Source organism: Mauremys mutica, chromosome 6 (genome assembly GCF_020497125.1).
Source record: "Mauremys mutica isolate MM-2020 ecotype Southern chromosome 6, ASM2049712v1, whole genome shotgun sequence".
NCBI classification, from domain to species: domain Eukaryota; kingdom Metazoa; phylum Chordata; order Testudines; family Geoemydidae; genus Mauremys; species Mauremys mutica.
Window position 1 is genome coordinate 718,047 of NC_059077.1, and position 27,967 is coordinate 746,013.

At 54.2% G+C, this 27,967-nt stretch overlaps 1 protein-coding gene across 2 annotated transcripts; it reads right to left on the minus strand.

Annotated features, from left to right (window-relative positions):
- Window positions 1-7,274: 7,274 nt before the first annotated feature.
- On the minus strand, window positions 7,275-27,449 carry LOC123372518 (avidin-like). Of its 2 annotated transcripts, none has more exons than XM_045020661.1 (4): window positions 27,070-27,449; window positions 15,805-16,012; window positions 12,131-12,251; window positions 7,275-8,177 (listed from the first exon to the last, which is right to left on the minus strand). In XM_045020661.1, the coding sequence occupies exons 2-4, from the start codon at window positions 15,968-15,970 to the stop codon at window positions 8,108-8,110; spliced, it is 357 nt and encodes a 118-aa protein (XP_044876596.1). In that variant the 5' UTR covers window positions 15,971-16,012; window positions 27,070-27,449; the 3' UTR covers window positions 7,275-8,107. The 2 variants fall into 2 exon arrangements, with proteins under 2 accessions (XP_044876596.1, XP_044876595.1); XM_045020660.1 differs by lacking the exon at window positions 27,070-27,449 and adding an exon at window positions 17,381-18,162.
- Between the last annotated feature and the right edge of the window lie 518 nt (window positions 27,450-27,967).

Below are 27,967 nucleotides of genomic sequence, written 5' to 3' on the forward strand. Positions count from 1 at the left end.
TAGCTGCCAGGGAGAGCTCCTTAGACTTTGCTTACAAATCATCATTTGAAATTATTAGGTTGGCCAACATCACCGCAATGAATGCACTGGCACTGTCATAAAAACAACAGCTGGATAAGGAAGCTAGTCTGTGTTCAGACTGTTCAGATACACATATTTTATCAGACACTGTATGTGCTTTTAAAGTGTGTATTAATGTTTCAATTTCTATTCAAATTTCCGTTCAGTCACTAAATGGGCAACACTGCATGTAACCAGTTCACAAAACTAGGGGCGGGGGGGAGTTGGGGAAATTCGGCGGGGGGTGTGTGTGTAGGGAAATCACTGCTTAGAATGCCAGATAAATAGCAAGTCAGCCTCTGCCTGTCCTCCTGTTGCCTTTTTCTTTGTAGCTAAAATCTCTCTGAAAGGCAGGATCCGGTGCCTGGTGTTTCACTGTTTGCCAGGGGAGGGCACCGCACAGCAGCACCATTGAAATCTTTGCCGTATCTCAAGGACTTCCTCCTGTGAGTTTGCTGAGCTGTGGCCCTAGCCAGGGCCAGCTCCAGACCCCAGCGCGCCAAGCGCATGCTTGGGGCGACAAAATGCCGGCAGGGCGGCAGGCGGCTCCGGCGGACCTTCTGCAGTCATGACTGCGGACGGTCCTCTGGTCCCGTGGCTCGGGTGGACCTCCTGCAGGCACGTCTGCGGGAGGTCCCCCGGAGCCGCGGGACCGGCGCCCGGCAGCGCGCCCCCTGCGGCATGCCGCCCTGCTTGGGGCAGCCGGATTGCTAGAGCCGCCCCTGGCCCTAGCACCCCCCAGTGCGAGAATTCCCTGTAATGCTTTGAGCAGGGCGTTTTGGCCGGTTCCCACCAGCGCAGCAATGGCCCAGCCATGCCCTGTAGCGTTGCCAGCAGCTCCTAGGGCCAGGTTCAGTTTGCTAGGGGTTCCTTTTAAAGACTTAAAAAAACATCATCTTGAATCCTTCCAAGACACTCCCTGCCCCACATGGGTGCCCTTGGCAGGCCATACTTCCCGCCCGCAAGCCCCAAGTCCCAGGGCTGAAAGCAAAGAGAACTGTATCGGGGACAAACGTGTGTGTCGGGGGAGGGCAGGACCCACAGAATAAAGCTGGGAAAACCAGCAAATAATAAATTAACACTATTAGGTAAGACTCCCTCCTCCCCCACTCCCCCAGGGTGCGATAGCTGCAGCCTCAGACCTCCTCTGCCAGCGGGGAGTGGGTGGCAATCGTGTTCCAAGCATCGCCTCGGCCCAGGCCAAGCTCACAACTACATGCGCTGTCTTGGGGGAGGCCAAAAATGCTGGCAGGCCAGTGCTCTCTGGGCTGCGCCAGGGGCTCTGCCTCCCAACCCCGCTGAGGGGATTTCGCTTTGCCTGCTCCAGAGACCAGCACTGGAATCCCTCTGCTCGGCGGCTGCTCTCTGCTGCTTCAGCCCCAGCTACCTCGCCACCGTCACCTCAAAGCCAGCTCAGCTCTGCCTGAGGCCCTTCGGTGAAACATTCCCAGATCTATGAATGCTGTGATTTAGTTTTTATTGATTTTCAGCCGAATGTTTGGACCACTTGGGTACCTGCAAATACTGATTGTACAAAGCAAGTGCTGCTCCTGACATTAGGGAGATGTTGATGTTATTAATACATTAGTCTGTGTAAAGGCCAGGCTGTCTCTCAAAGTATGGCAATGTAGCAACCCCCCTCCCCGCCCCACACACACACGAGGCAGGGGCACTGTGATTCTGGCAGACCAGGTGCCATCTCCTGCCAAGGCCTCTAGGCCTCACTGAGCTCTGACAAGTGCACAGCTGGAAACCAGTCTGGCCCACCTGTGTGCTAGCGCTGTTAAAATAGGGATTGGATTTCTAGAGGTGTGTGTAGCAGACAGAGAGAGAGCCGGAGACATGAGGCCTGCTATGAGGCCTGAACTAAGGTGCTAGTCAGGCCCTGCTAATGGAAAGCAAAGTTAGCAACAGTCAGGCTGTGAGCAGGAGTCAGGCGCACAGAACCTGGCACGAGCAGGGCTGTCATTGCAAACACATGTTCCTGAGAAGCGCTGGGCACAGGACGCTCCCGCAAACACATTCCAGAAGGGTGATACCAGAACACCCTGATGTCCAGTGGGTGCAAACACCTTCCCCAGTGATAACAGGGACCCGCTGACCTCTCTTAAAGATGAGGGCAGGATGACAGGGGAGTGGATCGTGAGGTTTTGATTGAACCAAAGGTACAAGGCAAAGGGTGGTAGCTAACCATGTCACGGGGCAGTACGTAACTTGTTTGTATCGGTGTATAAAGAGTGGTCTCAGAGGGGGTGTCTTTGGCCGGCCGAGGGGATGGAAAGTCCTGCCATTCACTGAGCCGGTGCATTGTCCCAGGCGTACATGTATTAAGTGAACTTGTAGATGCATAGGGCGCTAATACCGTGCTTTGTCGGCAATAAACCCAGCCGGGTGCCTTCACTACAAACCAAGTCTTGTGGTCTCGTTGGGCGGCTCGATCGAGGTCTGCGGTGTCGGCTCTGTGGGCAGAGTGGGGACAGCACACAGAGAGACACCCATGCAGCCAGTGACTAACTACAATCTGATTGCTGGTTGGCCTTTATGAACCGCGTGCGAGTTGCTGCTGGCCTTGATCTCACTGGTAATAGCTGCACCCCATGCTATGGGGAACAGGGAAGGGTTTGCTCTGTAACTAGAGAAGCATTTGCTCTGGCCCTGGAAACCCCCAGTCAGGAGAGGAGCGTTTCCCAGTGTGATGTACCAGTGAACCACAAGGGATGTCACCCCCTGCCCAACAGAAAGAGGCCCATAGACACCAGATGAACCCCTGGAGAACATCATTGGACAGGAGACTTATTGTTCCCCCAACCCCATGAAGAGGAGATGTGCGAAAACCCGCGTCCCACCCCAGTGTGAGCTCTGGGGGAAAGGAATAAAAATCCCTGACCAGAGGGACCAGCTCAGAGTGGAGAAAGGTAACTAGTGGTGTTCCCCAAGGGTCAGTCCTAGGACCAATCCTATTCAACTTATTCATAAATGATCTGGAGAAAGGGGTAAACAGTGAGGTGGCAAAGTTTGCAGATGATACTAAACTGCTCAGGATAGTTAAGACCAAAGGAGATTGTGACGAACTTCAAAAATATCTCACAAAACTAAGTGATTGGGCAACAAAATAGCAAATGAAATTTAATGTGGATAAATGTAAAGTAATGCACATTGGCAAAAATAACCCCAATTATACATACAATATGATGGAGGCTAATTTAGCTACAAAGAGACAGGAAAAAGATCTTGGCGTCATCGTGGACAGTTCTCTGAAGATGTCCATGCAGTGTGCAGAGGTGGTAAAAAAAGCAAACATGATGTTAGGAATCATTAAAAAGGGGATAGAGAATAAGACTGAGAATATATTATTGCCCTTATATAAATCCATGGTACTCCCACATCTCGAATACTGTGTACAGATGTGATCTCCTCACCTCAAAAAAGATATACTGGCACTAGAAAAGGTTCAGAGAAGGGCAACTAAAATGATTAGGGGTTTGGAGAGGGTCCCATACGAGGAAAGATTAAAGAGGCTAGGACTCTTCAGCTTGGAAAAGAGGAGACTAAGGGGGGATATGATAGAGGTCTATAAAATCATGAGTGATGTTGAGAAAGTGGATAAGGAAAAGTTATTTACTTATTCCCATAATACAAGAACTAGGGGTCACCAAATGAAATTAGTAGGCAGCAGGTTTAAAACAAATAAAAGGAAGTTCTTCTTCACGCAGCGCACAGTCAACTTGTGGAACTCCTTGCCTGAGGAGGTTGTGAAGGCTAGGACTATAATAGCGTTTAAAAGGGAACTGGATAAATTCATGGTGGTTAAGTCCGTAAATGGCTATTAGCCAGGATGGGTAAGGAATGGTGTCCCTAGCCTCGGTTTGTCAGAGGGTGGAGATGGATGGCAGGAGAGAGATCACTTGATCATTACCTGTTAGGGTCACTCACTCTGGGGCACCTGGCACTGTCCACTGTCGGTAGACAGGATAGTGGGCTAGATGGACCTTTGATCTGACCCGGTACAGCCGTTCTTATGAGTGCTGCTGCTTGGAACCTGACTGTGACATGTCTGCATGTCTACATTTACTGGCTTGGACCTAGGACATTTAACTCTCATTTCTTTTGTGCAGTTAATTAACCTTTAGTGAATTGTGACAGGACTGGCTGCCAGCGTTGGCTTTGGTGTAGGATCTAGAGTGCATTTGGCCTGGGGTGAGTGACTGGCCTTTGGCACTGGCAGGAACCTGAGTAGTGCTGTGATTTTGGTGTGAGGGGCCATCTGCCACAACGGCAGCTCTCCTGGGACTGTCTGTGACAGCAGGGTTAGGCTGTTACTGTGCCCGAGGAGTAAATCACACTTGCCGCATGGCTGGTGAAATCTAAGAATCATAGAATCATAGACTATCAGGGTTGGAAGGGACCTCAGGAGGTGTCTAGTCCAACCCCCTGCTCAAAGCAGGACCAATCCCCAACTAAATCATCCCAGCCAGGGCTTTGTCAAGCCTGACCTTAAAAACCTCTAAGGATGGATATTCCACCACCTCCCTAGGTAACCCATTCCAGTGCTTCACCACTCTCCTAGGGAAATAGTGTTTCCTAATATCCAGCCTAGACCTCCCCCACTGCAACTTGAGACCATTGCTCCTTGTTCTGTCATCTGCCACCACTGAGAACAGCCGAGCTCCATCCTCTTTGGACCCCCCTTTGAGGAGTTGAAAGCAGCTATCAAGGACAGAACACACTGCGGTTTGGGGTTGGTGCCCGTTGGTAACAGTCTGCCCCAAGGCTGGCACCACCTTTGTCAGCCACTGCAGCCAGCCTGGTCGGCGGGGCGGGTAGGAGTCCAATACCCCCTTTGCAGGGACCTCTGCTACTGGCTCTCCGGGGCCAGGCTCCTTGCCAAGCAGCGGCGGTCACTCCACAAGGTGTGTGGGGAAGGGAGGAGCTGGGGGATCAGGGATGACTCTCAAGGGAGAACCTCCTTTCTCTGCCTCTTGCCTACTTGTGCTCAGCTCCTGCTCCCTGCAGGGGCTCTGCTGTCCAAGCAGCCCTGCTATCTGGCTACCAACATCGCCCGGCTCTGGCTCCACCCCAAGGTCCCTGCTGTTCAGCCCCTGCCTGGACCTGGCTGCAGCAACCTGGCTTCCTCCATGCTGCCCCCCACCCCGCCCCGCCCCCATACTCCCCCTGCCTGATCCTGGCCCCCGACGCCAAATAAAATGTCCTGGACACTTTAAAGAGGATACAAGCCAAACCAAAGAGCCTTGTATGTCTGTGTATCCCTTCTCCCAGGCAGAGTCAGCAGCTGCAGGTGCCACGTTCAGTGTCTGGGGGTTTCTCTTACTGATACACCCCCAGTGCCCTGGGCAGCATCCGGTGCCTCAGCTCCCCAGCGTGTGGTGTGAAAGTCTGCTTGTGGTGTGACTGGTCCTGCTTTGAGCAGGGGATGGGACTAGATACCTCCTGAGGTCCCTTCCAGCCCTGAGATTCTAGGATTCTACGACTGTTCCTTTCACACCCCACTCACAGCGCTGCCGTGGCTAGTGAAAGCCGAGTTCAGAGGTGCCTTCGCGGGGTTCACCTCCCGGGGCTCACCCCTGGGTGGGGTGTCAATGCCTCTGTTGCTGCTCCTCACTGCAAGGGCAGGCTCTGTGCTGTCTTTCTCTGCAGTACTGTCCCCACGCCAGCTCTAACGCTTCACCCCTGGATCTGCTTTGCACCAGTGCCTCATTTGGGGAGAAAGAAGTGCCGAATTCCAACAGTTTTTTTATATTCATGACCAATGCAGCAAGGCCCGAAGTGCCAGGCCTACGCGTTCCTCCACCCAGAGATCCCAGCTCAGCCCTGACATGCTTATCGCTGATATTAGCTCTAATCATCATGAAACAGGAACAAGAACTCTGCCTCGAAAGTAACCAGCCCCCTCTTTAATCACAAGAAACAACACCCAAGAACAAACACTCACCCACTTGTACGACTTGGCTTTGGCCTCCCTCCCCCCTGCTTAGCAAGCGAGTTTCGGCTGAGGGTGACTCCTCCATCAGTGCCTGCAGGGCGCAGTTCGGCTGCCCTTTACTCAGACAGGTTTCGTTGCCTCTGCACTCAGCCCTAGAGGGACCTGTAACCCAGCCTCAGCCAAAAGGGATCCTGGGGCCAAGCAGCTCTGTCTGCCGCACACCTAGGCCGAGTGGGTGTGTCTATGCAAACACGGTCTGCTCCTGGAGTGTTTTCACCCAGCTTCCCCCGGATGTCAGGGGATGGCTCACTCACACCCTGCTTCCAGCTGTCACCTCTACAGCCCCCACGCTCTGCATCATTCCTTATTCTATAGCTGGCTCTGCTCAGCTCAGCAGACGTGCAATTAAGACACTCAGCAGCGTCCTCCCCAGGAGACAGGTACTCCCAGAAGACAGTAGAAGCCTCGTGTGATACTATACCTTGGGGGAGTGCCCTGTAACCCCCATATTCTTCATTTTTATATAACTGTAATCTTACATATAAAGCATGCTGTGTGAGGAACCAGGGAAAGGTTATGATCTGCTGAAAGTCATTTCTCTATCCATAGATGTGTATCATTAATGCATATGAAGTTGTGAGAATTGTGTTGTATGGTTGTCACTAAAACATGCTGTACGTTGGGGAATCGGCCCGATCTTAGCTCCCCAGAGGTAACAGCCAGGAAAATAACCAATGCCCGGGTGTGTGAAACAGCCCATCAACAGCCATTGTCCAACAAGGGAGCTACAATGCAACGACTCCCCTGCATGAGGCCACACCAGGGGAATTGCTCAACCTCACCTGGGGACTCAGCAATGCCGCAGACATGCCTGGACTTGTGTTCTCCAAGCACATGGACTGAGGGTATAAAACAGGACATGGGGCGTAACGATGCTGCCTCTAGCGGGACACAACTGAGAGTATCAGTTCAGGACAAATTGCTCAGAGCAGGGCAGTCACAGCCCCAGGCCAGGAGTCCTTTATTACTAAGGCACCAAACCAGCCAGACAGAGAGGACTTCGGTCTCACCCCACTGGCTAACCACAAGTCACACAAGCAATTCCCCTAGACACTCATTTCCCACCAGTGCCACTCATCCTGGGGACGAATGGTTATGAAAACCAACACCCCAGTAAAACAAAAAAAGATTCTCCCAATCCCAAAGGACCAAGCCCCAGACCCAGGTCAATATGCAAATCAGCTCTTACCCACAAATCATGCTGCGGCCAATCTAAAATCTAAAGGTTTATTCATAAAGGGAAAAAGATACAGATGAGAGCTAGAATTGGTTATACGGAATCAATTACCTACAGTGATGGGAAAGTTCTTGGTTCTCGTGCCTTTCTCTGGTGATTCATGAGCGGCTCTGGGAGCATTCATGCGACAGAGCTGGGTGTGGGGCTCCACACGCGGTGGTGCTGAGTGATCACAGCGCCTGGAGGGGTTTGCTGCTGGTCACTAGCCAGGCCTTGTGAGAAGGCCCAGGTGAGAGAGAGTTCAGGGGGCCCAGTGGACCCGCAGACCCTGTCACAGAGGCGCAGCGAGCAGGGTGAAATACGCCGCTTGTTCTACTGAGCAAGATTTGCACTTCGTACACTGGTGTAAAGATTTAAAGGACGGTCAGGAGGAGTTTGTTATTTTCCGATTGCTCATTTTGGGAAAGGGAAGTAGGGACAGAAAAGCAGGAAAATGATTGACAGCGGTGAAGCCATTGCAAAGTTAGGCTGCAGGTTGCAGAAAAGGAGAGAGAGCACCGGAGACTATTGGAACGGAAAGACCTGGAGATAAAGGAGAAGCAGAAAGGAAGAGAGCGTCTCCCACGCTAGAACTTTACTGGGAAAGGAACTAAACTGCAGGGTGGGGGCCACAGGCAGTGATTCTCGGACGGGAGGGGGTAACCGGAGAGCGAGGGGAGATGGAGACAGAGACGGGTGACTCTGCAGCTCAGCAAACAGCCCTGACACCAGTCGAGACGCTCTCTCTCGAGAGGGCCCAGAACAATTCTGGGGGGCGCCAGGAGCTCTGGGGCTGCAGAGTGGGGTCACGGTGCTGCTGGGATCACTGGTTACAGGTCACTCCTCATGGATTCACCCACGTTCTGCCCCTTGAGCCGGGTGAAGACGTCTGTGCCGACCCTGCGGGGAAGCACAGAGCTGAGGTGACTGGCCCAGCACGGGCCTGCGCTCGGGGCTGCCCCATACACGGAGGGGGAAGGAGGCAGGGGCACAATCTGCATCCCCCTGAGGAGAGAAGCCCAGAGAGGGACACCCCATCCCCAGGGCGCCCGGCCTGGGTGCTGAGCACCGCTGTCTGGGGAACGCCCCTCCTCCAGGCTCCACCTCACAGGGGCACCCGGCCGCGCCATGCAGGGGCAGGTAGGGGGCAGGCAGGCAATTCCTCCAGGCTCCACCCCAGGGGGGCACCCGGCCACCCAGCCCAGGGAGGCAGCGTGGCTGTGAGCACCCCACACTGGCATGGCCTCAGAGCCACCCAGCAGCACCCAGGGGCTCCACAGGCTGCACATCCCCGTGGTGCTCAGCAGAGCTACTGGGGGCAGGGACCTGCCAGCAGCCACCCACTCACAGCTCCCCTTGGTGCCCCGGGAGGTGCCCCCAGCCCCACTGTAGCCCCCGGCCTGGCTGCTCACATGCTGGGTGCCAGCCTGTGCTCTGAGGAGGGCTGAGCACATACAGGCTCCCCAGGCAGGAGCGATCTTGCAGCAGGGAGGGGCACGAAGCAGCACCAGAGGCCTGGGCCCCCTCCCCAGGGGTCAGTCCTGGGGCCGGTGCTAGACAATGGCGTGGCGAGTGGGCTTATACAATGTGGGGGGGACACCAGGCTGGAGGGGCTGGGAGCACTTGGGGGGCAGGATTAGAATCCAGAGCGACCTTGAGAAATTGGGCAATTGGTCTGAGTTCACCTGGATGAAATTCAGAGAAGACAAGTGCAAAGTGGGGATTATCTGGCTAGGAGACAGCACTGCTGAAAGCGAGCCGGGGGTTGTACTGGATCACAAACCGAACATGAGCCAACAGCGTGATGCAGCTGGGGAAAAAGGCTGATATAATTGAGGGCTGTGTTAACAGGAGCGTCGTATTTACAACACAGGAGGTGACTGTCCCGCTCTCCTCAGTGCCGGGGAGGCCTCAGCTGGAGGACTGGGCCAGGTCTGGGTGCTGCACTTTAGGAAAGTTGAGGACAATTTGGAGAGAGTCCAGAGGAGAGCAACAAAAATGATCAAAGGTTTAGAAAACCCGACCTGGGAGGAAAAGTAAAAAACACAAAACGGGGCATGTTCAGTTTTGAGACAAGAAAATGTAGTGGGGAGCTGATCACAGTCCTCAGATACGTTAAGGGCTGTGAGAAAGAGGATGGGGATCAGTTGTTCTCCACGTCCGCTGAAGGTGGGACATGAAGCAATGGGCTCACTCTGCAGCAAGGGGGAGTTCGGTTAGATCTGAGGAAAAGTTTTCCACAGATCAGGGTAGGGCAATACTGTTCCAAGGAGCGTGTGCAGGGCCCATCCCTGGAGGTCTGCAGCCAACAGGTGGGACACACCCTGTCTGGGACGCTTTAGGTTTGTATGGTTGTCATAAACAGACAGTTAAGGGTTAATTCCTCTTTTACCTGTAAAGGGTTAAGAAGTTCACCTAGCCTAGCTGACACCTGACCAGAGGAACCAATGGGAGGACAAGATGTTTTCAAAGACGGTGTCACCCCCACTCTGGACCAGATGCAGGAAGGACCGGATCAAGAATTCCGTCCTGTACAACTTTAGGCTACAGATGTGGGGACCTGCATGAGATAACCCCTAAGCTTATTTACCTGCTTAGATCTAGTTGCTGTCACCACCAAATGGTTTAAACAAACTTTTATGGGAGAATCTGCAGTTGCCTACCTCGATGATGTGGCCATTTTTTCTGATTCATAGGCAGAACACCTGGAGCACCTGGAAAAAGTCTTTGAGCGCATCAGGCAGGCAGGACTAACTGTTAAGGCTAAAAAGCGTCAAATAGGACAAAAGAGAGTGACTTACCTTGGACATCAGGTGAGTCAAGGAACTATTAAACCCCCTACAGGCCAAGGTGGATGCTATCCAAAAGTGGCCTGTCCCAAAGTCAAAGAAACAGGTCCAATCCTTCTTAGGCTTGGCCAGCTATTACAGGTGATTTGTACCACACTACAGCCAAATCGCTGCCCCACTGACAGACCTGACCAGAAAGACACAGCCACATGCAGTTCAGTGGACTGATGAGTGTCAGAAGGCCTGTAACCAGCTGAAGGTGACACTCATGTCTGACCCCGTGCGAAGGGCCCCAGACTTTGACAAACCATTCCTAGTAACCACAGATGCATCTGAGCGTGGTGTGGGAACAGTTTTAATGCAGGAAGGACCGGATCAAGAATTCCATCCTGTCATGTTTCTCAGCAAGAAACTGTCTGAGAGGGAAAGCCACTGGTCAATCAGCGAAAGGGAATGCTACGCCATTGTGTACACGCTGGAAAAGCTACGCCCATACGTTTGGGGACAGCGTTTCCAGCTACAAACCGACCATGCTGCTCGAAAGTGGCTTCATACCACCAACGGAAATAACAAAAACTTCTTTGGTGGAGTTTAGCTCTCCAAGATTTTGATTTTGAAATATAACACATTTCAGGAGCTTCTAACAAAGTGGCTGATGCACTCTCCTGTGAAAGTTTCCGAGAATCAACTGGTTAAATCGTCCTTGAAATATGAAAAATCTGGTTAGTTTTATATAATTAGTAGTATATATAAAGGTGCATGTGTTTTATTAGTCTGTTTCTCCTAAAGTTCTAGGAAAAAAATCACAGCCAGTGTGGTCTAGCACTGTCTATGATTGGGGGGGGGCGTGTCATAAACAGACAGTTAAGGGTTAATTCCTCTTTTACCTGTAAAGGATGAAGTTCACCTAGCCTAGCTGACACCTGACAAGAGGAACCAATGGGGGGGACAAGATGTTTTCAAAGAGGGAGGAGGGAAATCAGTCTTTGTCTGTTCAGAAAAGTTTGTGCCGGAGTGAAGGATCCAGGAATCAGCCTCTAACATTTCTTAAAAGTAGTAAGTGTTAGAGCAGGAATGTATTCGATTATGTTTATTTGCTTTTGTGACTTCATTTTGCATAAGAGGGAGAATCAAATTGTGCGTCTTTGTGTAACTAAGGTTTTTGCCCAGAGGGGCATCCTCTATGTTTTGAATCTGTTGTCTGTGAGAGTAGCTTGCATGCTAATCTCACAGAGGTATTCCTTTCACCCTTTTCCTTTCATTAAAAGTCTTCTCTTAAAGAACCTGACTGACTTTTCCTTGTTTTAAGATCCAAGGGATCTGAGCTCACCAGGAATTGGTGGGAGGTGAATCAGTCTCAATCCTGCCAGGAAAAGGGGGATAAAGACTGGGGAAATATTTGGGGAGAAGACAGAGTTGTCAAATGACTCTCCGATAAATGTTTGTTTAAACCATTTGGTGGTGGCAGCAACTAGATCTAAGCTGGTAAATAAGCTTAGAGGTTATCTCATGCAGGTTCCCACATCTGTACCCTAAAGTTCAGAGTGGAGGTGACACCTTGACAATGGTCCTGCTGCAGCCTGGCAGGATGGAGTAGGTGGCCTCTCGAGGTCCCTTCCAGCCCTACATGTCCAGGTTCTGCGAGACTCGCAGCCTCTTCAGGGGCCTGGCTTGGGGACAGTTTTGGTGCTGAAGCCGCTCCCCATACAGAGGCCTTGCTCCTGCATCCCAGTGCAGGCTGTGCTCCCGCGTTGACAGACTCAATTCACTGCCTCTTACTCCAAACGCTTACAGGAGGCTTGGGACTTCTGGGGCTTTTCTGATGGTCCTGTCACTGTGTTCTCTCCTCCTCCTCCCTGGCAGGGAGACGCTCACAGTGCTCAGTGCAGGAGCATCTGGGGAAGATGCTCTGCTGCCCCACTGCAGACCAGTGCCTGTCTCCTCTGGCCACAGGACTGTTCCCCACCCCATCACATGAGTCTCCTCCACACAGGCTGGGATGGGGAGCCCAGACCACCAGAGACCTCTCTGCTCCCTGGGGAATGAGGATTCCCAGTCACTCACAAGGTTGCATTCCAGTTATTCTCTGCAGATTTGGCCTTCTCTCGCAGCAGCCACATGGTCTGCAGAGTTTCCTCCCCGTGATCATCCACGAAGCACTGGCCCACAAAGACGGTCGTTGAGTCTGCCAGGGAATCAAACGGGAGTTAGAGCGAACGTCAGCGACACTCAGCCCGAGACCCTCAGAGCCCCCTTGTCCCCGGACGGTGCCCACGAGCACAGGGCAGGAGAGGGATTGCTCTGAGTGCCAGTCATGTGACGATCTCACGCTCCTGCACCTCTCTCACAAGCACGTCCCAGGCACCACGGGAGGTGGGTCTGGACAGTGATCGCGTGCGGAAGAGAAGTGACCAGCCAAGGCCCCAGTGAGTCACTGGCAGTGCCCAGGATGGAGCCCAGGAGCTCTGACCTCACAGGTCTTGGCTACACAAACCATTTCCAGGGAAGCGCCTGGTGCACACCAGCCCTGGGGTTTCACCGCTGCATGGGTCAGACTCACTTGGAGCAGGTTGGATGCAGCTGGCATTGGGCTCCCTTTGCTGGAGCTGAGCTCGTGCTAGGGCGAAAGAGTCCTGGAAAGAGTCCGCGTGGCTGCAGACCCAGCTAGACAGACCCGTCCGGGGGGCAGAGGATTTGGGGGCGTGTGGGGGGAGATGCAACAGTGCATTGAATTGATCGTTCCAATATTGTCACACTCAGTTTGGAGGTTGGGCTGCGGGGAGATAGCTGAGTGCCCCAGATCACTGTGCGTTCCTCATGTCTGGGCCCCCAGCGGGTCCCCGGGCGCGGTGTGCAGACGTGCCGGGCGCTCACAGCTGCACGTGGTGAGTGGGAGCTGCAGGTGCTCAGGACGTCTGACCAACCAGGCCCTGTGTGTCCTACGCTGGGCACCCAGCCATTGAGGCACCCCAATTCCTGGGGAGTTCTGCAAATTTGGGCCTTAATCTCTGTGCCTCAGTTCCCCACCTGTCGCGGGGGTAAAGCCATTGTCCTCCCGCCGGGGTGCAGGACAAGCATTAACGTCTCTGACAGGCAGCGACACCGTAGTGCCAAGCGCCATGGAAACGCCCGTGCGGCAGTGAGTGAGTGTATGTGCAGTGCCGGGCTCGGACAGCGAGCAGCGAATAAGGCCAGGCCGCGGACGGAAAGAGGAGAATTGGGATTGCCAAGTTCTGACTTGCACAAAACCGAACACCCTTGCCCTGCCCCTGCCCTCGCTCCATCCCCCCTCCCTCTGTCTCTCACTCTCCCCACCCTCACTCACTCGCTCATTTCCACTGGGCTGGGCTGGGGGCTGGGATGTGGGATTGATTCCAGGGTGGGACCAGAAATTAGGGGTTTTGGGTGCATGAGGGGGCTCTGGGCTCAGGCAGGGAGTTGGTGGGGTGAGAGCTCTGTCTGGGGGTGCGGGTTCTGATCTGGGGCCAGGGATGAGGGGTTTGGGGTGCAGGAGGGTGCTCTGGGCTGGGACTGAGGGGTTTGGAGGGTGAGAGGGGGATCAGGGCTGGGGCAGGGGGTTGGGGCATGGGGGGAGTGAGGGCTCTGGCAGGGGGTGCAGGCTCTGATCTGGGGCCAGGGATGAGGGGTTTGGGGTGCAGGAGGGTGCTCTGGGCTGGGACTGAGGGGTTTGGAGGGTGGGAGGGGGATCAGGGCTGGGGCAGGGGGTTGGGGCATGGGGGGAGTGAGGGCTCTGGCTGGGGGTGCAGGCTCTGATCTGGGGCCAGGGATGAGGGGTTTGGGGTACAGGAGGGTGCTCTGTGATGGGACTGAGGGGTTCGGAGGGTGGGAGGGGGATCAGAGCTGGGGCAGAGGCGCAGCCAGGCAGCTCTGAGCACTGCCCCATCCACAGGCGCTGCCCCTTTAGCTCCCCTTGGCCGCAGATCCTGGCCAATCAGAGCTGTGGGGGCGGCACTTGGAGCAGGGGCAGTGTGCGGAGCCCCCTGGCTGCCCCTACACGTAGGAGCTGGAGGGGGGGACGTGCCGGCTGCTTCCTGGGGGCCATGTGGTGTGGAGGCTAGCCAGGAACCTGCCAGCCCTGCTGCGCAGCACCGCCAACCGGACAGTCAACAGCTGCCAGGATCTCTTTTTGACTATGTGTTCCGGTCGAAACGTGGACACCTGGTCACCCTAAGGAGAATGAAAAGGGAAACTGATGAGCTGCCCCATTCTCTGAGCACGGAATGAACCCCTGGGCTGTGCCAGTGTCATGCAGATGGGCCCAGGAGGCACATGCACGGGGCAGCTGCAGTTCACTTTCCTGTGCTGGACTTGGCAGCCCTACCAAGTTCCTTTAACATTCAGCATTCACCTGGGCGTGCTCAGACGGTGCAGCGAGTCCCAGAGCAGTGGGAGCGGGGAGGGAAGCCACTGGCTGCACAGGACAAGGAGCCTGTGGCTGGCAGAGGACCACGGAAAGCCTCCAGGAGAGCTAGGGATTGGCAGAAATGCAGCAGAAAAATGGCAAAAGTGGGAGCAAGGATCTGAGTGCACAGTGTTGTGAGTGGTGCAGACAGTGCTGAGCCAGCCATGGCAGGCCCTAAGCAGGAATATCCCCCCACCCCCAACATATAATTATAATGAAAGGGGCCCCCTTGAGCTGCTTGAGGGCCTAAGCAATTGCTCAGTCTGCTTGTGCCTAGCACCGGCTCTGGGTGCAGACACAGGAGAGGAATGGCTGCAGACAGCGTCATTTCTTCCTGTGGCAGGTGGAGGAGCAAGAGGGGCTTTAATATTTTTCAATTTGATGATGATGCAGATGGAGAAAAAACACAGGTCTCAAAGAGTGAGTCTGAGGCATTCTGTGCACTGCAAAGCAGCTTCATGCACGAGAAGCACCATTTTTCACCAGAAGTCAGACCGATGGGGATCAATATGTGACTGATTTAAAACTGGCAGCATGATCATGTGAATACTGAGAACCGTGCAAATTGCTCAGTGAGACGCCTTGTGCGTGGCCTTGTGTCAAACGCGGTGCGAGCGAGGCTGTCCAAACCCTTGAACGTGCTGCGGATGTATTATATCCTGCAGATGAAATGACTGAAAAACAACTGGGAGGGCTGGGCGAACCGGACAGACAAGTGCCCCCATCGCACTGTGAATCTGCCTTTGGCAAGCGCCTAGGCTGGAAGCCGTCCTGCTGCTAACCAAAACCCAGGATCCAGTGAAAAAAGAGCAGCCAGAGGCAATGAAGGGTTGTTCTCAATGTGGCCGTGGCCATAAGGAACCATCCTGCATATGGGCAAGAATGCTGAGGACGTGGCAAATGCAACCACTTTGCCAAAACGTGCCCCACCAGAACAGAAGTGTCCTGGGCAAACAGCTGGTTCCCCACCCAGAGAGGAGGTGTGATGATGGCAGGGACTTTGGCACAGGCACCAAAGTTACTCAGTGTTGTGGGGAGTGTGTGGGGGAATCACTACTTCGTGATCAGCCTTACTGGCCACAGCAGGTTGCTGGCCATTGGTTGGCAGTGCCAGGCCGAAGGGGTGGCCTGAGACAGGCAGGGTCACGAATGGGAGGAGGAGGAGGCTGCAGAAGGGGGCCTGGGGTGGCCTGGAGGGGGGCGCCAGACACTGCCCAGGGTGGAGCTGGGAGGATTTCAGCCTATCCATCGAGCACCGAATTCCTCTCCCCACAACCCCACCCCCGCTGGTCCCCAAAGCCGTTGTGCCACGTACCTGAGAAGCTCCACTTAACAGTGAACCCGAAGGTCGGCTGCTCCAGGTTGTCGACGTGCTGGGCTCCGTTCATAGGCGACACACGGATCGGCTTTCCTGCGGCTGACACCGCTGTGAGGTACAACCCAGAGAACTGCCCGACCTCGTTCACGGCAGAGATGGTCATGTTAGAGCCCAGGTCATTCTGCCAGTCTCCAGACAGGATGCACTGAAAGGTGGGAGGTGCGGGTCAGCAGCAGGGGCATGGTGGAGTCAGGCGGGTCAGACCTCAGCTGAGGCCGTGACCCCGAGAGCCCTAAATGCAGGACAGTGCCCACAAAGCGGAAAATGACCAGTGACAAAGGGGGTCTGTGCTCTGACTCCTGGCGATTGAGGGACCCCCCAATTTCTATCTGTGATTGTCTCACGTTGCAACTTCAAAGTGAAAAGTGAAATAAAATCCTCCCAACTACAGCACCCAGCCTCCTTCGGCTGCTGGGCGAGGGCTCTGCGTTCTCTCTCCTCACCTGGGGTTGGGAGGAAGCGTCCCCCTTCCTCTCTCCACCCCACCTTCCCCTTCCCACACACAACGAGGGGAGCATCTCGGCCCCTCACCCTGCCCAGCCTGAGACACCCCAGAGCCAGCGCCCAGCCCCCTCGGCCCCTCGCCCTGCCCGGCCTGAGACACCCCAGAGCCAGCGCCCAGCCCCCTCGGCCCCTCACCCTGCCCGGCCTGAGACACCCCAGAGCCAGCCCCCAGCCCCCTCGGCCGCTCACCCTGCCCGGCCTGAGACACCCCAGAGCCAACGCCCAGCCCCCTCGGCCGCTCACCCTGCCCAGCCTGAGACACCCCAGAGCCAGCGCCCAGCCCCCTCGGCCCCTCACCCTGCCCTGCCCGAGATACCCCAGAGCCAGCCCCCAGCCCCCTCGGCCCCTCACCCTGCCCAGCCTGAGACACCCCAGAGCCAGCGCCCAGCCCCCTCGTCCCCTCGCCCTGCCCAGCCTGAGACACCCCAGAGCCAGCGCCCAGCCCCCTCGGCCCCTCGCCCTGCCCGGCCTGAGACACCCCAGAGCCAGCGCCCAGCCCCCTCGGCCCCTCGCCCTGCCCGCCCTCAGACACCCCACAGCCAGCGCCCAGCCCCCTCGGTCCCTCACCCTGCCCGGCCTGAGACACCCCAGAGCCAGCGCCCAGCCCCCTCGGCCCCTCACCCTGCCCAGCCTGAGACACCCCAGAGCCAGCGCCCAGCCCCCTCGGCCCCTCGCCCTGCCCAGCCTGAGACACCCCAGAGCCAGCGCCCAGCCCCTCCGCCCCTCGCCCTGCCCGGCCTGAGACACCCCAGAGCCAGCGCCCAGCCCCCTCGGCCCCTCGCCCTGCCCAGCCTGAGACACCCCAGAGCCAGCGCCCAGCCCCCTCGGCCCCTCACCCTGCCCAGCCGGAGACACCCCAGAGCCAGCGCCCAGCCCCTCGGCCCCTCGCCCTGCCCAGCCTGAGACACCCCAGAGCCAGCGCCCAGCCCCCTCGGCCCCTCGCCCTGCCCAGCCTGAGACACCCCAGAGCCAGCGCCCAGCCCCCTCGGCCCCTCACCCTGCCCAGTACCTTTCTCTCTGAAGAGGTGCTGAAGGTCACAAGACCCAAGGCGAGGATCAGAGAGAAGCCCGTTTTCCCCATTGCTACTGGGAGTGGAGGCTGCCCACAGTTGCCAGAGGAATCTCCAGGTACTGGTGTCTGGGGATCCCAGTCAGGCCCCTACTTATAGCCCTTGACACAGGCGGGGCTGGGATGGATGCTGGGTGTTTACTGATTAGCAGTTCCAAGAAATAGACACTTTGTTTGCTTAAGTTTAATTTCCCAGGAAGAGGAAGTGAAAAGGGCCGTGTGACCTGGGCAGTGATGTGCAACTTCAGCCGGAACGTGAGGCCAGGACTGTTGCGCTCTGGATACCCCTGATGCCCAGAACATCGGCTGAGTCAGCGTGAAGCGATGGAACCAGGCCCAGGCCTGGCTGGGAGCACTTTGGTGCAGAGGCTCATCAGGTTCGCTCCTCGCTGGGCTCCGAGGCCCAGATGTCACGCTGGAGTCCAAAGTTCTGCGGCTGTTGCGGTGCGACAATTGACTGACGAAGGCAGCGGTGACGGCCTCCTGGGGAACCGAGAGCTGCTTGGGGCGGCTTTGGGAATGTGTACGAACAGCAGCATGGCTCAGCGCAGCGCAGGGAAATGGGCCCCCATTTCCGGGTGGTGTCTGTGAACACACACGTGTAACGATGCGGTTCTGGCGGGACCCAACTGAGGTGCCAATTCAGGACCAATCACTCAAACAGGGCAGTCACAGCCCTAGGCTGGCGTTTTTCCACCTCTAAGGCACCAAACCAGCCAGACATAGAGGACTCTGGGTCTCACCCCACTGGCTAACCACAAGTCACACAAGCAATTCCCTTAGACACTCCAGTTTCCCAGGATCACCACCAGTGCCATTCGTCCGGGGAATGAATGGTTATGAAAACCAACACCCTAGTAAAAGAAAAAGGTTCTCTCGACCCCAAAGAATCAAGCCCCAGACCCAGGTCAATCTACACATCAGATCTTACCCACAAATCACGCTGTGGCCAATCCTTTAGAATCTAAAATCTAAAGGTTCATTCATAAAAGGAAAAAGGTAGAGATGAGAGGTAGAATTGGTTAAATGGAATCAATTACATACAGTAATGGCAAAGTTCTTAGTTCAGGCTTGTAGCAGTGATGGAGTAAACTGCAGGTTCAAATCAAGTCTCTGGAACATCCCACGCTGGGATGGGTCATTCAGTCCTTTGTTCAGAGCTTCAGTTTGTAGCAAAGTCCCTCCAGAGATAAGAAGCAGGATTGAAGACAAGATGGAGATGATGCATCAGCCTTATATAGGCTTTTCCAGGTGTAAGAACCTCTTTGTCCTTACTGTGGAAAATTACAGCAAAATGGTGTCTGGAGTCACATGGGCAAGTCCCTGCATACTTTGCTGAGTCACAAGGCGTGTCTGCCATCTCTCAATGGGTCAATTGTGTAGCTGATGGTCCTTAATGGGCCATCAAGCAGGCCTGGCAGAGCTAACACCAACTTGTCTGGTGTGTCACCCAGAAGCACAGCACAAGTTTGAAGTACAGACACTATAGCCAATATTCATAACTTCAACTACAAAAATGACACATGCACACAGACAGCATAATCATAACCAGTAGGGGTGGCTCCAGGCCCCAGCACGCCCAGTGCATGCCTGGGGAGGCAAGCCATGGGGGGCACTCTGCTGGCGCCACGAGAGTGGCAGACAGGCTGCCTTTGGCGGCTTGCCTGTGGAGGGTCCACTGGTCCCAGGACTTTGGTGGACCTCCCACAGGCATGCCTGCCTGCTGTGCCTGGGGCGGAAAAATGCCTAGCGCCACCCCTGATAACCAGCAACCCATATCCTAGTCTTAGACACCTCATTTGACCTCCTTTATATACAAGATTTGGTTCCACTACAGGACTTTGGTTGCAACCATGTGTCACGGAGTCCCCGGGCGATGCTCTGGAACTGCTCCCCACAAAGCCAGGCAGGACTCTGGGGAGCCTCCTCTCCCTCGGAGCAGCCTGTCTGCAGGGCAAGAAGCTCACACGGCTTCACCTCCTGGGTCTCTCCTTGGAGCATTCAGCGTCCTCTGCCCCTCCATGCGCTTCCCATAGCGAGTCCTGGGGAAGCCACAGGGTCCTGCACCCCCATTTCGCAGTCAGACGTGACTCTCAGCCAGCCAGTAACACAGAGGTTTATTCGATGACAGGAACAGGGTCTAACACAGAGCTTGTAGGTACAGAGAACGGGACCCCTCGGCCGGGTCCATTCTGGGGGGCAGTGAGCCAGACCCCCACGTCTGCACTTCACTCCTCGTAAGTCATTGCAGAGAAATTAAATGGATTCTTTGCTTCAGTCTTCACGGCTGAGGATGTTACGGAGATTCCCAAACCTGAGCTGGCTTTTGTAGGTGACAAATCTGAGGAACTATCACAGATTGAAGGGTCACTAGAGGAGGTTTTGGAATTAATTGATAAACTCAACGTTAACAAGTCACTGGGACCAGATGGCATTCACCCAAGAGTTCTGAAAGAATTCAAATGTGAAGTTACAGAACTAAGGTTTGTAACCTGTGCTTTAAATTGGCTTCGGTACCCAATGACTGGAAGTTAGAATCATAGAATCTCAGGGTTGGAAGGGACCTCAGGAGGTCATCTAGTCCAACCCCCTGCTCAAAGCAGGACCAAACCCAACTAAAGCATCCCAGCCAGGGCTTTGTCAAGCCTGACCTTAAAAACCTCCAAGGAAGGAGATTCCACCACCTCCCTAGGTAACCCATTCCAGTTCTTCACCACCCTACCAGTGAAAAAGTTTTTCCTAATGTCCAACCTAAACCTCCCCCTCTGCAACTTGAGACCATTACTCCTTGTTCTGTCATCTTCTACCACTGAGAACAGTCTAGATCCATCCTCTTTGGAACCCCCTTTCAGGTAGTTGAAAGCAGCTATCAAATCCCCCCTCATTCTTCTCTTCTGCAGACTAAACAAGCCCAGTTCCCTCAGCCTCTCCTCATAAGTCATGTGCTCCAGCCCCCTAATAATTTTTGTTGCCCTCCGCTGGACTCTCTCCAATTTATCCACATCCTTCTTGTAGTGTGGGGCCCAAAACTGGACACAGTACTCCAAATGAGGCCTCATCAGTGCTGAATAGAGGGGAATGATCACGTCCCTCGATCTGCTGGAAATGCCCCTTCTTATACAACTCAAAATGCCATTAGCCTTCTTGGCAACAAGGGCACACTGTTGACTCATATTCAGCTTTTCGTCCACCGTAACCCCTAGGTCCTTTTCTGCAGAACTGCTGCCCAGCCATTCGGTCCCTAGTCTGTTAGCTAATGTAACGCCAATATTTTAAAAGGGCTCTAGAGGTGATCCTGGCAATTACAGCCCGGTAAGTCTAACGTCGGTACCGGGCAAATTAGTCGAAACAATAGTTAAGAATAAAATTGTCAGACACATAGAAAAACACAAACTGTTGAGCAATAGTCAACATGGTTTCTGTAAAGGGAAATCGTGTCCTATTAATCTATTAAGAGTTCTTTGAAGGGGTCAACAAACATGTGCACAAGGGGGAATCCAGTGGACATAGTGTACTTAGATTTCCAGAAAGCCTTTGACAAGGTCCCTCACCAAAGGCTCTTACGTAAATTCAGCTGTCATGGGATAAAAGGGAAGGTCCTTTCATGGACTGAGAACTGGTTAAAAGACAGGGAACAAAGGAATTAATGGTAAATCCTCAGAATGGAGAGGGGTAACTAGTGGTGTTCCCCAAGAGTCAATCCTATTCAATTTATTCATAAATGATCTGGAGAAAAGGGTAAACAGTGAGGTGGCAAAGTTTGCAGATGATACTAAACTGCTCAAGATAGTTAAGACCAAAGGAGACTGTGACGAACTTCAAAAAGATCTCACAAAACTAAGTGATTGGGCAACAAAATGGCAAATGAAATTTAATGTGGATAAATGTAAAGTACTGCACATTGGAAAAAATAACCGCAACTATACATACAATATGATGGGGGCTAATTTAGCTACAACGAGTCAGGAAAAAGATCTTGGAGTCATCATGGATAGTTCTCTGAAAATGTCCACACAGTGTGCAGAGGTGGTCAAAAAAGCAAACAGGATGTTAGGAATCATTAAAAAGGGGATAGAGAATACGACTGAGAATATCTTATTGCCCTTATATAAATCCATGGTACGCCCACATCTCGAATACTGTGTACAGATGTGGTCTCCTCACCTCAAAAAAGATATACTGGCACTAGAAAAGGTTCAGAAGGGCAACTAAAATGATTAGGGGTTTGGAGAGGGTCCCATACGAGGAAAGATTAAAGAGGCTAGGACTCTTCAGCTTGGAAAAGAGGAGACTAAGGGGGGGTATGATAGAGGTATATAAAATCATGAGTGATGTGGAGAAAGTGGATAAGGAAAAGTTATTTACTTATTCCCATAATACAAGAACTAGGGGTCACCAAATGAAATTAATAGGCAGCAGGTTTAAAACAAATAAAAGGAAGTTCTTCTTCACGCAGCGCACAGTCAACTTGTGGAACTCCTTACCTGAGGAGGTTGTGAAGGCTAGGACTATAACAATGTTTAAAAGGGAACTGGATAAATTCATGGTGGCTAAGTCCATAAATGGCTATTAGCCAGGATGAGTAAGAATGGTGTCCCTGGCCTCTGTTCGTCAGAGGATGGAGATGGATGGCAGGAGAGAGATCACTTGATCATTGCCTGTTAGGTTCACTCCCTTTGGGGCACCTGGCATTGGCCACTATCGGTAGACAGATACTGGGCTAGATGGACCTTTGGTCTGACCCGGGACGGCCGTTCTCATGTTCTTATGTCCCCAGCCAGTCCCCAACTGAAACCCCCTCCTCTCTGGGCTATTCCCTTGCAGGTGGGAAGGGCCCAGCCATTTGTTGCCATGATACAGAGCGTTGGCCATTTATGCACACTGGAGACTTAAGAAATGCATAGGGGAAACTGAGGCACCCACACAGTATTCAGAGGAAACATTAAGAACAGCCCCACTTCGTTACAATAACTTTGCTAAATTATTAATAAATTATATATATATATATAAGAACATAAGAATGGCCATATTGGGTCAGACCAAAGGTCCATCTAGCCCAGTATCTGTCTACTGACAGTGGCCAATGCCAGGTGCCCCAGAATGGGTGAACCTAAGAGGTAATGATCAAGTGATCTCTCTCCTGCCATCCATCTCCATCCTCTGACGAACAGAGGCCAGGGACACCATTCTTACCCATCCTGGCTAATAGCCATTTATGGACTTAGCCACCATGAATTTATCCAGTTCCCTTTTAAAACCCTGTTATAGTCCTAGCCTTCACAACCTCCTCAGGCAAGGAGTTCCATGGGTTAACTTGTGCTGTGTGAAGAAGAACTTCCTTTTATTTGTTTTAAACCTGCTGCCTATTAATTTCATTTGGTGACCCCTAGTTCTTGTATTATGGGAACAAGTAAATAACTTTTCATCCTGCCCTGGCCTGAGACACCCCAGAGCCAGCACCCAGCCCCCTCGCCCTGCCCCACCCTGAGATGGCCCAGAGTGAGTGTCCAGCTCCCTTGGCCCTTTTCCCAGTCTGAGATGGCCCAGAGTGAGCACCTAGCTCCCACAGCCCCTCCCCCTGCCCCAGTCTGCCCAGTACCTTCCTCTCTGAAAAGGCCCCGAGGGATGCCAGCCCCATAGCCAGGGAGAAGCCAGACATGCAAACCCGCAAAATAAAAAAAAACAAAAAAAACCCCAGCAGAAATTGTGCATAGGTCTGGGCCCCATAGCTGATACCGGGGTCAGTATGTGGCAAAGCGGAGCCGGGATGTTATTTACACTGTGAGCAGTTTGCGGGGAGGGATTGGCAGCTTCCTGTCTTGTTTGTTTCCTTACTGCTGTGTGATTTCTCAGAAGCGATCAGCTGCTGTGCTGTGAAACTGAAAAGGGATGTGTGGCCAGGTGACGCTGTGACTAGGATGGTGGAAACTCCAGATCTGTAGCCAGATACCAGAGCCCCAAAGAACTGGAGAGAGAGTGACAGGGCAGTGACTGATGGAAGGTGCCAGGCTCCGAGGCCTGGGCCCTGTAATGGCTCATGGGGCAATCGTTAGGGTAAGTTAGTGGGGGCTGAAGCAGAGGAACGTGAGCAGCGTGTCAGGAGGTAACATGAGGCGGGGAACCCCCAGACTGCACAATAACAGGGTGCTGGGAAGTGCCAGTGCCAGGTGCAGCCGCGCCATCCCCAGCACCAGGGAGGGAGGGAGAGAGAGTTGGTAAATCACATCTGGGCACCTGGAGACTGTCTGCAAGGCAGGGACATGACTGCAGGCTTGTCTGCTCCCCAGCCAGGCCTGGCACTTTAAAGTCAGATGGATCCATCTAAGGCCACATCTACGTGGCCACTTAGGCTGGCAAAGCTTAGGTCGCTCAGGGATGTTAAAAAACCCACTGCCCTGAGCAACATAAGTTCTGAAGGCATAAGTGGCCGTGTGCCCAGTGCTCGGTCTGCGGGAGACGCTTTCCCCTGACACAGCTACCGCCACTCGGGGGGGGGGGGGTTTATGATGTCACCGGGACAGTGGCTACACGAGCCACCTGACAGCAACGCTCGCCCGTTAGACGTGGCCTGAGTCACTGAGGGCTGTGAAAACTCTCACGCATTGAGCACTGGATTGATGTTGCCCTAGCCCCCGTTAGACGTGACTAGGGAGAATTCGTCTGTCAACCCAGCTGCAGCTACACTGCTACTGCTATCATGTCCCCTCTCAGTCTTCTCTTTAGTTTGGAAAAGAGACGACTGAGAGGGGACATGAGAGCAGTTTTCAGGTATCTAAAAGGGTGTCATCAGGAGGAGGGAGAAAACTTGTTCAGCTGAGCCTCTAATGATAGAACAAGAAGCAATGGGCTTAAACTGCAGCAAGGGAGGTTTAGGTTGGAGATTAGGAAAAAGTTCCTAACTGTCAGGGTGGTTAAACCCTGGAATAAACTGCCTAGAGAGGTTGTGGAATCTCCATCTCTGGAGATATTTAAAAGTAGATTAGATAAATGTCTATCCGGGATGGTCTAGACAGTATTTGGTCCTGCCATGAGGGCAGAGGACTGGACTCGATGACCTCTCGAGGTCCCTTCCAGTCCTAGAGTCTATGAATCTACACTGGGACTAGGGCGAGATCACTACAGTGCTCAGTGAGTGACACTTTTCACGTCTGCACTGGCCAGCTTCCAGCGGCTTGCAGAGGTGGATTCATTGCACTGACAGGAAAACTCCTTCTGCCAGTGTAGGAAGCGTTTACAATAGGGTGCTGCACCTGTGCTGGCGTTATCAGTCGTGTAAACACGGCCTCAGTCATAGCAAGGCCAGGCCGGGCCCAACCCGCTTAGCTCCTTTCGTCTCCCCCGAACTCCCGCCCTCCAGCTCCCTGGTAGCTCCGGACACTTTCCTGTAACTCCACCCGAGCTAGACAGAGTTTTATCAGCGGGGGTTTAACCATTGTGTAGACGAGTGGACTCACCCCCGCGGCGCCTCCTGCTGGTTGTCCTTGGGAATTAGCTCACTGCCAGCCAGGAGCACCCTCTGCAGGCCGGTGATCCGCCTGTCCTCTTGGCCCCCGTGTCCCTCCCTGGACCCTTTACCTGGGGTGCTGCCCCCTGGCAGTCCCTCACCAATCTGGGTCTCCCCTCCCTGGGGGACCCCCACCCACTAGGCCCACTTTGCCTCAGTTTTGGCTACTGCCCAGTCTCCATCTAGCCCCTGTTCACTGGGGCAGGCTGCAGTATGAGCCACTCATCATCGGCAAAGGGGTTTGGACCTGCTGCCTTGGCCTACCCCTGGGCTGCCCTCTGCAACCCCCAGTACCTCTTAGCCCTCTGCTAGGCCGCAGCCTGGGGCTTTCCAGGCTGGAGCTCCCCAGCTCCTCTGCCTTTCCCCAGCCCTGCTCCACTCAGGTACCCTGTGTCCAGCTCCCTGCCCCCAGGCCCTTCTCCCTCTACAGCGAGAGAGAGACTTTGCTCCTGGCATCCCTGGCCTCTTATACTGCCCTGTTGCTCAGTTTGGGGTATGGCCCAAGCTACTGCCACTTCCCCCAATCAGCCAGGGTTTTACCTTGCCCTCTGCAGGGCTTTTCCAACCCCTTCCAGGCTGGAGCAGGCGGTCACCCCGCTACACATTGGACCAGCTTCCCCGGGGACACGGTGGAGTCTCCAGCACTGAGTTGGGGTCTCTGGCTACGAGATCTGCTCTAGCTCCGCCCCAGGTCAGTGGGTGTAGATGTCACGTGCCATCCCCAAGCCTCCTTGCAGCTGGGCCCTACCTTCATTTCCCCAGTTAGGTCATCATAAGTCCAGTCCTGGTATCCAACAGCGCCACCCCCATTGCGAGGCTCTGAATTCATTAACAGAAAGTTCCCAGAGACACAAGACAGCCCCTCACCCAGGCGTCCCAGCAGGGAAGCCGAGGCCCTCTGAGTCTATCAGTTACCCCAAGTCCAGCAGTGCCATGTCCCGGACACACCCTCAAGGCACCCCCGCCGTGATCCCGTCCCTGGAGCTGGGGTCTTCCTGCCAGCTGCAGCCCTTCTCCTGGCAGCACACGGCTCCTCACAGCCTGGGCCTCCTGCAGCTCTCCGGAAGCTCCCACCCCACCTCCCTTCCCAGAGCGTCTCTCTAGGAGCCCCTCGTCCAGCTGAGCTCCGGTACTCTAGGACCGGGCCCAGGGGCTCGTAAGCCAGGTAGCTGCCAGCCAGCAGCTGGTTAATTGTTCACAGGTGAGCGGAGACGGGCTGGTTCTCCTTAAAGAAGCCTGTTGCAGGTAGACAGGGGTCTGACACCCCTTATGGGGCCAGCTGTCCCTGTGGGGGGGGTGAGTGTAGGACCCCTGGGTGGGGTCTTTGGCCTGGCCTGTGCAGGAGCTCAGGCTGGATGGTCAGAATGGCCCCTAACATCCAGGAATCTCAGCTTTGTACTGAGGCTGTGAGCACGTTCCGCAGGGGTTTTGGTGTGTGCGGTGCCCAGGTGTGGGAGCTGGACCCGCAGGCTTCAGGGAAACCCACAATTAACAATCCCTGTGCACAGCCTGGAAGCAGGCAGGGATTCTCAGAAGCAGTAAGTGTCAGACCTCAGAGAGCCCTTCCCCGGGTCTGTGGGGTCTCTTTTCCCCTGCAGGTGCAGCCGGCCATGCCCCAGCACAGAAAGAGCTGGTGTTCCCCCTCTCACTGCAGCAGGCTGCACGTTGAACAAGGAGGCTCAGGAACGGGGGCTCTGATCTGGTGCACAAGTGCAGCACTGAGCTGTTCAGTAACTCAGGATACGTGGGCACTGCAATCCGGGAGGTGACTGCAGCTCACGTGGTCATGCCTGAGTGAGCTTTTCTCTCGCTGGCTGGGGTAACTGGGCGGTGAAGTCGCACTAGTGCACGCTTCGGCTTGGGCTTTCCATGGGTAGTTCTTAGCAGGGGGCTCCCGCACGGCTCGCCTCTGGCCGCAGCTTCCTGGCCCGGCCCGGAGGTTACAGCTGGCTCAGGCACAGCTGCGTGAGCGGCCGTTGCACCCTGTGAGCGCTTACAAGAAGCGCAGGGGATCCTTTCCAGGGGAAAAGGCAACACCCTGCGTTTATTGAAGATACAACAATTAGCACAGCACACACAGACACAGACACACACACACTGTCCCGCCAGTCGATGTTATAGTTACCAGTCCAGAGTCCGGATCAACCTAGTGGCCAGCGAGGCTGATCACGGGTAGGGAGGAGCTGGGTTCTGTCGGTCGCGACACGATACTCCGGGGAAGTCTGGGCAGGACAAACCCAACGTTCCATGGCAAGGCCCCTGTTTATATAGTGATCTGCCTTCACTGGGACCCATGAGTTTTGTACCGTCATGCTGACGAGTGCTTGTTTTCTTAAATTGTCCTTCTCATCCTTTATCTTGTTCTTCCATCAGGTCTCTCCGGGAGTTACCCCGGGCTGGGTTTGATCACAGCTCTCTTGTCCCCATTGATAGGTGCCTGCCCCATCTTTAGAGTCATCAGTCTGCTCTCCTCTGGCGTTTCAATAGGGGCGTGTTGCAGCCTCCTGGCGCTCTTGTGTCTGTCTCCGGTTCCTCTCTCGTACGTCTGGCTCAGGGATGGCCTTCACACTAACCTCTTAACCCCCATTCCTCATTCACCCCCAGCACAGAACTGATTTACACAGAACATTTTGAACAGGAACATCAAGTTGCAATGCAAGAGAAAACAAGCCCCACATTCTTTTACTTATTTTAAAATGCTAAACCTGCAACAAATTGGTGACCCCCAAAGGCCTGTCACTGCCTTGAAATCAGCACAGAGACAGATTCTGGCTGATGTATCTCTACCAATGGCCCATTAGGCCATTCCTTTCTGCTATTCAGAAAGGGTGGCTGGCAGGAGATGATCAAATCATACACCAGTACATTTAATACATGCTACATTATTATTCTTTAGCCTTCGTTCTAAATTATATAAAATACAAACATAAAATCCTACTACTGCAGATATGCCCATACGCCATGTCTACACTGTGAACTGGGGGTGATTCCCCACTCGTGTACACACACCTCGTTTCGCTAGT